This window comes from Pieris napi, chromosome 10, assembly GCF_905475465.1.
Source record: "Pieris napi chromosome 10, ilPieNapi1.2, whole genome shotgun sequence".
Lineage (NCBI taxonomy): Eukaryota > Metazoa > Arthropoda > Insecta > Lepidoptera > Pieridae > Pieris > Pieris napi.
This window is the reverse complement of record NC_062243.1, coordinates 5,547,627-5,559,789: the sequence shown is the minus strand read 5'-3', so window position 1 is coordinate 5,559,789 and position 12,163 is coordinate 5,547,627. Positions and strand designations below refer to the sequence as shown.

At 44.6% G+C, this 12,163-nt stretch overlaps 1 protein-coding gene and 1 long non-coding RNA gene across 5 annotated transcripts in view; one reads left to right on the top strand and one right to left on the bottom strand.

Moving 5' to 3' along the window:
- Positions 1-12,163, bottom strand: part of LOC125052832 (RB1-inducible coiled-coil protein 1) — a 32,592-nt gene that overhangs the window by 17,125 nt on the left and 3,304 nt on the right. For all 4 annotated transcript variants that reach the window (XM_047653847.1, XM_047653849.1, XM_047653850.1 and 1 more), the window contains exons 7-8: positions 3,299-3,492; positions 611-793 (exon numbers count right to left, since the gene is read on the bottom strand). In XM_047653847.1, coding sequence (XP_047509803.1) covers positions 611-793; positions 3,299-3,492 — 377 coding nt within the window. The remainder of the gene's footprint in view (positions 1-610; positions 794-3,298; positions 3,493-12,163) is intronic.
- On the top strand, positions 4,577-11,170 carry LOC125052834. The gene is made up of 3 exons (XR_007117495.1): positions 4,577-4,645; positions 11,014-11,015; positions 11,081-11,170. It is a non-coding gene; the product is annotated as an uncharacterized LOC125052834 (long non-coding RNA).

The window sequence follows — 12,163 nt, the reverse complement described above, 5'->3', positions numbered from 1 at the left end:
TTTATTACTTGGTAAGTAAATGAACGTGACAAAATTATTTAACTAAAATATTGACTGGAAGAGATAGCTCAATAAGGCCATTGCTCATAAACTACTGTAATTTGTGCTGATTTTTAAATAATTTAAACATTTAACTCATCGAAATATATGTGTATTTGCGTAATTTAAGAATGATAATTAACACGTAACGTTTGTTTACGTGATTAATTATGGAAACTGGTGCGACGCCATTTTGCCTAAATTAGCTATGGCGACGAGAACTTTTGACGGGACCTTGAATTGTTGAAAGCGAGTGAATTGTTGGGAGCGTTCAAGTATTACGTAACTAATTTGGGGGGGGGGGGGGTCCTTTTGTAAAACGTTACGGTACGGGGCGGGGATTGAAGAACGCGTTATTGTTAATATTATTTTCGACTTTCCAGTACTTTACACCACATAATGGTAACTTTTAGGTATAAAGAGTCGCTAGGTGGTTACGAAACGTTTTACTATACTTGGGTACAGAAAAACGTTACGGCGCGTTACATGGGGGGGGGGTCAATAATCTCTAACTATTTCTCAAATCTAGTCAAATTCAAAGGCGATTCTATACAAATATCGGAGCACTCACTTGTATAATAGAAGCTGCCTGATCTCTCTGGTCCTTCTCCAACTTCTTGACGTCATTCAAAAGCTGATCAAGGCCATATAAGCGATCCTCGATGCCCTTAATTTGTTTCAGACCATGCAAATTTGCGTATTCAAGAATATGGCACAACTGTGCTTCGCTTTCTTTTAGGGGCTCTGCGTCTATCTGTAAAAAATACTTCGAATCTCCTTTATCTGTATAATTAGAATCTATTTTTCTATACAAGAAATTAGTAATACTTTGATGGTAACGACCAGGGATGAGGTCCGTACATAAACCAAATGACTTCCAAATACTTCTACGAGTAAAAAAAAAACAGTGGCTGTTTCATGAACATTTTAATAATCAATCATATTAATTTTTTTTTTTTTTTTTTAAATTTCTTTATTTTACAAAAAAAATATAATACAATCATAACAAGTTACATTAGCAAACCGCTGTGGTTTATATTCATGTAACCATAACAATCTTGTTTAGGAGCGCGACAAATGCAAATGCAAAGTAGTTTTTTAGTTTGCTGTTTATATTGGTTGGCGTTAGGCAATCTAATATGTGATTTGGTAGACCATTTATTAGCCGCGGTAGCAAATACCTCAACGTTCTCTCGCCATATACGTTGTTTGCTCTTGTTGTACAGAGCCGGACTTGCGTTACCGCTCGGGTCTGTACGTCATGCTCTCAATAGATCAACTTAATACGCAGCCTTCTGTGCCTGACACACGCCGTCGACTTTTTTGGGTCAAACGCTAGCCGGATTCCTCACGATGTTTTCCTTCACCGTTCGAGCGAATGTTCAAGGCGCACATAGAAAGAAAGTCCATGTGCACAGCCGGGGATCGAACCTACGACCTCAGGATGAGAGTCGCACGCTAAAGCCACTGGGCCAACACTGGTCACGAGTAAAACCCCGGCAAATATTTGCTATTTACGGCACGCATGAAGCGCATGATTGAATTCGTACTCAGTTAACCTTAAAACACACTTTGATTATTACCTTACCGATAAAGCGTTATTTCTAGGCAGCAGCGGACAATAACCCGATAATGTTTAACATAAATTTAAATGCGTTCATCGATACAATAGTACAGCGATTTAATGAAAATTAGTTACCATACTGGAGCTGTATGGTACATACATAAGAAGCTGGCTTCGAATTGATGGAACATCCTCCATATTCACCGGACCTAGTTCCCAGTAATTTCTATCACATACATAAATTTGAAAATGACGCAGTAGTCGCCACGGTAACCGATTTTTCAAGGAAGGTTTTTTTAATGTGAATTTTATCTTTAGGTCCAAAAATAAAATAATATTTTATAATAGATAATTGCGTCATTCTAATTATCACTTTTTATTAAAAAAACCCTAGTAAAAACTTTAGTTTATCTATTCTTTTTTTATTTCTTTGACGTAGTTAAAAAATACTTTGGTTACATAATGGTAATAGTAAACCATACAATTAATTATGTACCACCGTCAATAAATTTAATATATATTTATAAAATACTTCGAGAAATCATTAAATATTTAGCAATACTATAACATCGCAACTAAACGGTATTTTAATTAGTGGTGATGTCATTTTAATTACTTTACAAATGACATTAAATTAATAAACAGTTTGAGGATAATATCATCGATTTGTGTTAGTTAAATATTATTAGTAACACAATAAAGACGGAATTAAACAGATATTAAAATTGGGTTAACGGGACATAAAATGGCTGATTAAAATAATCCATTGTTTCCGTTTATACACTTTTACCAGCTGACCCGAAGTATGGCATATACTTGTATAAAGATTATTACAGTACTAATATTGCTATGAAATGACGTTTTGTGGTATTAAAGGTTTAAATGCCATATCATAAAAAAATATAAAAAAATTTACAACCTATCAGACCAATCAAAAATACATTAAATTAAAAACGCACAAGCCGATTCAAAGGATCTTGGTTACAAATACTGCAACGCGCGAATTTTACCTAAGATTTAAATTGAATTTCTAGGTATGAAAAAATAATTTACATAAAAAACTACATATGTTAAGTTATCTATCGCATTATAAATTACACTCTTTTGCAAAAAAAAGGGGAACCTAAGGAAATTGAGGTTCTAAGGTCGATTTCAGTTAATTAAATGGAATTTAATTTTCTGACGTAGTCTGTATACGTGTACTTTGGCATTTTTTAAATTGATTTTTGATGAATTCTTGACGATGTACAGGGCAAAAATAATATATGGTCGGCATTAAAGGCATGAAGATTATTTATATAATCTCCTTAAGTACCCGTTTATTTTTAAGTTTAGGTATCAATGATAATGAATATATATTATTTAAAATAATATATATTTATTTTAAAGTGAGCTGTGAGTCAAAATCAACAATTTGATTTTGTGACAATTATAATAATACTGGTGTATTAATTATGAGTAGTTTTCCTGACTGAATTGGAAACCTGTAATTTCCGTCTTGGGTTAATTCAGGACGAAACACAAAAACAGACGTAGAAACGTCTTTTAAATGACTCTATGTACATACACATATTTCGCTTATTTAGGACCTCGCGAAATATTCTCTCGATTTTCTCAATATATAAGTCAAAGAAAAGCTATGTTAATGCTTACAATTCTACTTAGAACTAATAATCGAAAATATAAATTCCTCACCAGCGCCAGCGCTTTTTGACAATAGTCCAAGATATCCTGGAGCGACGCTTTATTCCCCTGTGCCAGAATCCAATGCAGCAAGGTCGGTTCCTCCTTGCTCTCAATAGAGGGAGCCTTGAAGACCGCTTCGTCTGACTCCTCAATCTGCACGCTTGCTTCCACATTACTTGTAGATGCATTCTTTTGTTCGAAAACTAGAACGATAATGAGATCTTAGTGTTCATATGTTAGGTATAATAAAAAAACTAAATCTAGTCTAATTGCTGTGTATAAAACAAATATTAAGTTCACTACTATTTTATTTGTGCCGATTCATGTATTAAAATACGTTCTTTAATTTATGGGAGTTTACCGTTTACCGGTCTGAACATTAAACATTTAACAGTTACGAAAAACATGAAATTTTTCAACTCTTACAATAGTTATTCTGCTATTCGGGACAAATCAAAACCCAGCGTTTTTCGTGTGTGTTCGAACAAACCCAACATTGGTTTACATATTAAAATGTAGCACAATAGAGAGGTAATGGGACGTAAAATATAATAATAAATCATAGAATTGTAATACAGTCAAAACCGTTTACGACGACATCGTTTAGAACATACTGGTTATATTGACCAAAATCAAAGGTCCCGGCTGAATTCTATGTATTATATACTTAATAACAACGCCATCGGCTGTTAAGACTATCGGATTTTACGACCAAATATGAGTAGTCCCTTCGATGTCGTTATAACAGATTCTGACTGTAATTGTTTTTATAATCGTGTACGCGTCTTACGACTGCATTAATTACGATTTGATAACTCAAAAACTGAAATAAGCCATGAGGAAATAATAAAGATGACGTGTAAAGTAATTTAATAGTGCCAGATTCTATTTGAAAGACGTAATTATAACGAGGTAAATTGTTTTTTATAGAAAAAATTCTGATTAATAGGCCACGGTTTACAAGGTCGTGAGAGTTCTTTATTACGCTATACTTACGTCGTTTCTAGTCTAGAGAATGTTAAGAATACCAAACTTATGGGAATTTTTCAAATACTTTCCATATTATAAAAATCTAAACATAATTACACATATAACAAAATTGGTCTGCATTCTCAAAGACTCAAAAAATTTATACGATTTTCATCAATAGGTCAGAATCTCTTCAACCAAGTCGGGCAAAATCTTGGATATTGAAATCAAAGTAATCTTTAAAAAAAATCTAAATCGTATTGATAAGTTAGTAACGAGGCGGTATTTTGAATGTTAAGGCTGATTTACACGGGGTAAGTAGACAAGTCAGTCGCAGCGCCAATGTCGGCGCCGCGACTGACTTTAACTGTTTACATGAAGTAAGTAGTAGTGGTGCTCGCGGAACTATGTAGTTCCGCGGGGTCCAGCCTTGTCGTGGCGGGAGGGCTCAGTACCGGCGGCACGGGGCGTACGCCTGAATGTGCTGCTGGAAAGCAAATGGGACCACCACGACGTTATTAGCCGCTCCCGACAGGTTCTCATTAGAAGAACCACGCGAGATGCGGCCGGGTAGAGGGCGCTTTAGCTGTCCGGGCGTTTTCGGCGCTTTGTGTTTTGTCTTGTTCGTGTCTCAATGTGCTCCCTGCTCCTCAACAGGCTGGTTTGTGGAGCGTTGTGTGCGTGCTCGTTATTTGTATTTCCCGCTTCCCTTTATCCGGCAACGGTGAGTACTTGTATTGGTGTTATTTGTATCTGTGTTTCCTCCTCCCTTGAATGGGCTGGCGGAGAGTGGTGTTTTACGTCCGTCTGTATAATGTTCTTGTGCTGCTTCGTTGCATGCGAAGCCAAGGTGGAGGACAAACGATTATTCATACTGTGCGTCCTATGCGCGGCTGACCCTTCCACGGCCTACATTGGTCTGCCGTACCCGCGCTTTTATTATTACTACAACGTGTATCTCTATGTATACTTTGTCCGTATACAGGTCACCTGAATCCCAAGTTTTGGTTCCCGGCGATGGGATGCATGACCGGGGGGTTTAAACCCGGTCACTAGGGCACCAAAGAGGGGAGCTACCCCTCCTTAAAAATTAAAAGCACCTCAAAGCATGGAAAGTAACGGAAAAGTAAAGACTACCCCAGGAGGGTCAAATCCCTCCCATGACCAAGTGGTCATGGCATCCGGTCCGCATCGTATTCTGGGGGCGGACCACGACCATGCGATAGATCCCAAAAACTCACGACCTGGCAATAATACGGAAATAATGAACAAGCTTACGGACTGTAGCGGGCGGTTGGATGAGTGCTCAGGCGCTTTTGCAACACCTTCTACACAAGGAGAGATCGCAATAAGGGAAAGCAATGAGATCGTCCAGCGCACTTCATGTCCATCACCGGTGCGAAGTGCAACTTGGACCTTCGCCATGGCTGACAATATGAGCTCAGACTCAACAAGCTCCATGTTAAGCATAAGCTCGACACACAATCAACAGAGTCCTCGAGGACTAGGTGAGGCTCCTTGCACCCCAGGGGAGAAGTCGCGCTTCTGGCGACCCCGAAAGAGAACGAGACAGGATGACGAGGAGAGTAGCTGCAGCGACACCCCTATCCTTTCGCACGAACGCACGAAAGCGGGATACCAAAGAGCCCGGAGAGTAGAGAGAGAAAGTGAAGCCGAGGCGGAACTCGCGGCTCTTAACGAGAAACCCACTGAGACAGGTACGGTTGGAAACGCCAGAAGACGCATCGAAGAAAACCTGGCTGCCGTAGAAAAAGTGGCCAGGTGTTCTATGAACCTAAAAGGTACCTTTGTAGCCGCTCTTAAAAAGGCAGTTGTAGCAATCAGAACGGATGCTGATAATCTGGCCGTGCAAACGCTGTCGGATGAAACTCGAGCTCTGCAGCTAGAAAATGAACGCCTCCGTGCACAACTTAATTTACTACAAGGCGAAATGCGCGAGCTGAGGTCGATCTTGCAAGCTCCGAAGGACCACCCAGCTGTCAATGTAGACGAACTGGAGGCTCGGATCCTCCGACAGGTAGGTGAGCATATCAATGCGCAATTTAAGGATCTCGGGTCAAGGCCCAACTTGGAGACGCCAGCCCTTCCCCTTCCGACTGAGAGTAAAAAGAGCAAAAAAGGTAAGGCGAAACCACCTTCCAAATCACCGATGTCAGCTGCAGCTTCGAAAACAAAACGGGGAAAGGCAACCGTGCAGACGCTTGCCGTTGGAAATAATGAGCAAAACCGTTTGGCAAACGCGCCGAGAATGGAAATGTTTGAAAGAAATACACCTGTCTCCTCTCCCGCTAGTGCCATTATATTGCCACACTCCTGGCCCTCGCTGACCACCACCAATGAAGAAAATTGGACGATGGTTACTAAAAAAAGGCAAAAGGCGGCAAAGGCGACGCAAAAAAATGTGAGAGCTCCAAAGTCGGCAACATCGAAGGCTGAAAAGCCCCCACCCAGGACACTGCCCAAGCTAAAGGCACCTCGTACCGCTGCAATTGTGCTCACTTTGTCTAAAGACGCTGAAGCTAAGGGTGTTACCTACGCCGCTGCCCTAAAAGAAGCACGGGCTAAAATAGATCTGAAGGAGGCTGGAATTGAGGGCGTTAAGTTTCGCCGAGCGGCAACAGGAGCCACGATAATTCAGATCCCCGGAGCCGGCAGTGGGGAAAAAGCCGATGCCTTAGCCAACCGACTCAAAACAGTACTGAGTCACAGCGGAATCAAGATTACACGGCCCGTCCGATGCGCCGATGTCCGCATCTCTGGCCTGGACGACTCTATTACAGCGGATGAATTGCGCGAGGCGATTGCGGCGAAGGGAGAGTGCCCGGCTGATCAAATAAGGATCAGCCGTATACGACAAGATAGATCGGGTCTTGGCGCAGCGTGGGCTAACTGCCCCGTAACGGCTGCCAAAAAACTCTTAGCGGGGCGTTTCTTTGTCGGATGGGTTGCGGCAAATATTAGTGTTGCAAAGCCAAGAGAGCTACGGTGTTTTCGCTGCTTACAAATCGGGCACGTAGCTAGCCGCTGCATGTCCGATACTGATCGTAGCCAACTGTGTTTTCGCTGCGGTCAAGCCGGTCACAGGGCAGCCTCCTGCAGTGAAAAACCCAAGTGCCTACTCTGCGACGAGGCCGGTAGGAAAGCGGATCACAGGCTAGGTGGCAACAGCTGCACAGCTCCCAGTGTGAGGGTACCCAGGCGCCGCTCGTCACCTAAAAAAAAGACGCCCGCAAAGTCTCCGCGCAACAATGCGCGTATGGAGGTCATAGAAACCGCAGCAAATTAACATGGCCCTACGGTTTCTTCAGAGCAACCTAAACCACTGCGCTGCTGCACAAGACCTACTGTACCAGAGTCTAGCGCAGTGGAATATCAACGTTGGTATAATTTCCGAGCCCTACTCAATACCCGAAAAAGCGAACTGGGTTGGCGACCTCGACGGTCTGGCCGCAATTATCGTTACACCGGCAGATGGCTCGCCTTGCATTGGCCCAGTTCGAAAAGGCCACGGCTATGCGGCAGCAAAGTTGGGTAGCAAAATGTGTATCGCGAGTACCTACTTCTCCCCCAATCGCTCGCTGGCTGAATTTGAGGCCTTCCTAAACGAACTGGGAAGCCTGGTGCAATGGAGCCATCCGAGACATTTAGTCATCGCTGGGGATCTGAATGCAAAGTCTGTGGCCTGGGGTTCACAGGTGTCCAGCCCACGAGGAAAAGCGTTGGTGGACTGGGCAGCAGCGCATTGTTTGGTAGTGGCTAACAGGGGCTCTGAAGCTACGTGTGTTCGAACAAACGGAGAATCTATTGTGGATGTGACGTTCACGAGCCCCCATCTTTCGTGCCGTGTTCAGGACTGGGAGGTCCTGACGGGGGTTGAGACGCTTTCGGACCACCGGTATATCCGCTTCCGCACTCTCTCTCCGTCGGCCAATCCTAGCTCGGACCCGTCAGAACTGGGCCCAAAATGGGCCCTTGGGAGTCTTAACAAGGAACAGGCGGAATTGGCTACGATTGTGCAGGCCTGGTGCCCGATCCCAGCCTCCGTAGATCCAGAGGAAGAGGCAGAGTGGTTTCGTGGCGCAATGACTTGCATCGCGGATGCTGCAATGCAAAGAAGACGCCCTGGAGCTCACCGGACCAGTGTATTCTGGTGGTCGGCAGAACTCGCCCAGTTGCGGATTGCTTGTGTAGCAGCTCGTCGAGGCTACACCAGGACTCGCAGAAGGCGACCAATTCGCATAGAAGAGGAAAAACAAGCATATAGCGTATACCGAGATGCAAAACTGGCGCTGCGAATAGGTATCGCCGAAGCAAAAAAGAAAGCATGGCAAGAACTGCTTGACACCCTGGAGCGGGATCCCTGGGGACGCCCGTATCAGATTGTCACAAACAAGCTGCGCTCGTGGGCCCCGCCACTCACGAAAAACATGGAGCCGGAACTTCTCAGCACAGTGGTTGCGGAACTTTTTCCTGAACGCGACGCCCTGAGCTCCCCACATGAGACGACCACGGAACACAGTGTCACAGTGTCTGAAGTATCTCCTTCGGAGCTGAAGACAGCAATAACACGCATGACCACTAAAAAAACTGCACCTGGTCCCGATGGCATGCACGGACGAGTGTTAGCCCTGGCCCTCGACGCTGGTCTTGACATGCGCTTTCGAGGCCTACTCACGAAATGTCTTAGAAATGGCCTCTTTCCGTCGACATGGAAGACTGGGTTGCTAGTTCTTCTAAAAAAAGGTGGAAAACCTACAGAGTCACCATCAGCGTATCGACCTATAGTTCTCCTAGATGAAGCCGGCAAGCTCTTCGAGCGTATTATTGCCGGTCGGATTTACAATCATTTGGAAACTATAGGACCAAACATACATGAGGCTCAATTTGGCTTCCGGAAACATAGGTCAACGATCGACGCAATTGCGCGCCTGCGAAGCGTCTGCGAGGAGCAGGTGTCACGGGGCAGAGTGGTTTTCGCGGTATCGTTAGACATCGCGAACGCTTTCAATTCCTTGCCATGGGACTGTATCGCGGACGGCCTTCGCCACCACGGCTTACCGGCCTATATAAGAAAATGTGTAGCATCGTACCTCAACGGCCGCCGTGTTATCTTCCCGAAACAAAATGGCATAGGGAGTCACCTCATCAAGTGCGGCGTCCCACAAGGCTCGGTTCTTGGCCCCCTTCTTTGGAACATAGGTTACGACAGGGTGCTGCGAGCGAAACTAGTCCCTGGAGTGTCAACTATATGCTATGCAGACGACACCCTCGTGGTCGCTATTGGAGAAGATTTTAAGGAAGCGCGCCTCCGAGCGACAGCTGGAGTAGCTCGGGTGGTTTCTGAAATCAAGAAGCTCGGCCTTGTTGTCGCCCTTCAGAAATCAGAAGCTATATGCTTCTACGGCCACAGAAAAGCTCCACCTCAAGACGTAGACATCATCGTCGGCGGAGTAGCTATCCGGGTCGGTACTACGCTCAAATACCTTGGGCTGATTCTTGACCCACGGTGGACTTTCAGACCACACTTCGTGGCACTTGCCCCTAAGCTCACCGCCACCGCAAACATGCTCTCGCGCATAATGCCAAACCTCGGCGGGCCGAGTGGGGGCTGTCGCCTCTTATACGCAAATGCGATCCGGGCAAAAGCACTGTACGGGTGTCCCATATGGGCCGACAAACTGACCGGGTACAATCGCACAATACTCAGGCAGTCGCAGCGAGTGGTCGCTGCCAGGGTTGCGAGGGCGTACCGCACTGTGTCTTATGACGCAGTGTGTGTTATAGCCGGTACCGCGCCATGGCATCTCGATGCGGCTGCTTTTAGCGAAGTATATTGGAGGAGGGCCGAAGCTCGGGAAAAAGGGGATAACCCCACACTGGAACAATTAAACGCGTGGCGAGCCTTAGAAGACCAGGAATTGTTAGTAGAGTGGGAAAGAGAGCTGGCGGATGCGAGTGCCGGTAAATATACTACCGAAGCCCTCAGACCTTTGCTTCAACTTTGGGTAAAGAGGCGCTGGGGTCACCTCAGCTATCGACTTGTGCAGATGCTGTCCGGACACGGATGTTTTGGTAGCTATCTGCACAAAGTAGTAGGGTGTGAGGAGTCACCAACCTGTCACCACTGTGTCGGAGACAGCCGGGACGACGCCCTGCATACACTTAGGGACTGCCCAGCATGGGAAGCGGAAAGGAGACCTTTATTAGATGCCCTCCAGGGCGAGGACGCAATTCTGCCAAACGTAGTGAAAGCCATATTGAGCGCAGGAAATGACGGCTCGTGGAAAATCTTCTACAATTTCTGCGAGTCGGTCATGAAAGTCAAAGAAGAAGCGGGAAGAACCAGGGAGCTTTGTCCCGGAACCCGTCCGCGGCGGCGAAAGAAACCGCAGTCCCGTCAAATCCTCGCCACCTAAAGAGTGCCCAAGCGGGGAAGCAGGGGTCCATGCGTTCAAAAGAAGGGATGGTGATCCATCCCTGCAAGCACTGGACCCGATCTCCCCTAGCTATTCCTAAAAGCGTATGGCCCGATCTGTGAAGGATACTTGCTGTGTCAAGTATCTTCACAAATCAACAATGGGCGGGGAGAGGCGGACACAACCGCCGCATCGCATGTCGGGAAGCGGATAAGGCTCTGCTGTTACCGCATCCCTCCTAAGGCGATTGTTGGTGGCGCCTTGGGGTTTTAGTGGGTATGCACATTCGCGAGTCCCACATAACCCTCCCGCACTAAGCAGTCGCACCGCGGTGGGGTATGCGCAATGCATTTCCCCAAGTAAAAAAAAAAAAAAAAAAAAAAAGTAGTAGTGGTGCGTTTCTCACGATGAGCACACGTGTGTGAAGTCAGTGGGAAAAATGAATTCGCGAAAACAACTGAAACGACGATTTAATTATTTGTTGAAAAATTTAGCCACCAGATCTGGTGGATTTTTGTATCTTGTCGAGCTCTTAATAATATGTAGCCCTTATGGCTTTAATTTTATTTTTTACTTCAGTAGAAGTGAGCCCTTCGATTTGCATTTGTTGAGCCATATTTTGCAACGCTGTTGACCGCATTTCTTTATTGCGGTAATTTAGGGATTTAATATCCCAAAGGCACTCGTTTTCGCCATATAATTGCACCAATTTTAATGTTTCGTCTTCGCTAAGCTTCATTGTTATCGCCAGCGAAAAAAACGTGGTCACTCTACAACGCAGCGGCAGTGACTAACCACGCACTGACTTGTCTGTTTACACGGGGTTTATTTGGCTGGCGCGGGGGTGCGCGGGTGGCGGGGGGCGCCAACTGACTTTAAAATATTCGTGTCCGAATATTCAAGTCAGCGCTGACTTCAAGCCACTGTACTGACTTCAAATCAGTTTACACAGGGTTTTTTTTCGGGTCAGCACTGACTTGCCTCAAATTTGAAGTCAGTTACTGACCCTGTGTAAATCAGCTCTTAATCACAGCTATCCGGAAATGAAGACATTATACATACAAAGCATCTTGGGTAATTAGAGCATTCGTACAATTTAATTGCCTGTATTTGTACCTTAGCCATTGTATTTATAAAGTATCAATCTTTCCTTATACTAACAACATGTTTACTATAAATTACGTAAAACGTATGGTAAACAGAGTTATAATTAAATTACGAATGATGAATTACGACGAAATTAAAAATGACGTGTATAACTATAAAATATTTAGAATATAATACATTTGAAGTATTCAGAGCTCGGCTGAATCTCATCAATTGTGTTCGATAGAGGGCTCCAGTAATTGTTTCGCTCGAATTAAGCAACTTATAATACACTACACCTAGCTGATCTCAACAAATACACAGCATAATTTTTTTCCGTGATAATCGGTTTTGCTGTTGATGTTAACGCGTGGCCAGGTAA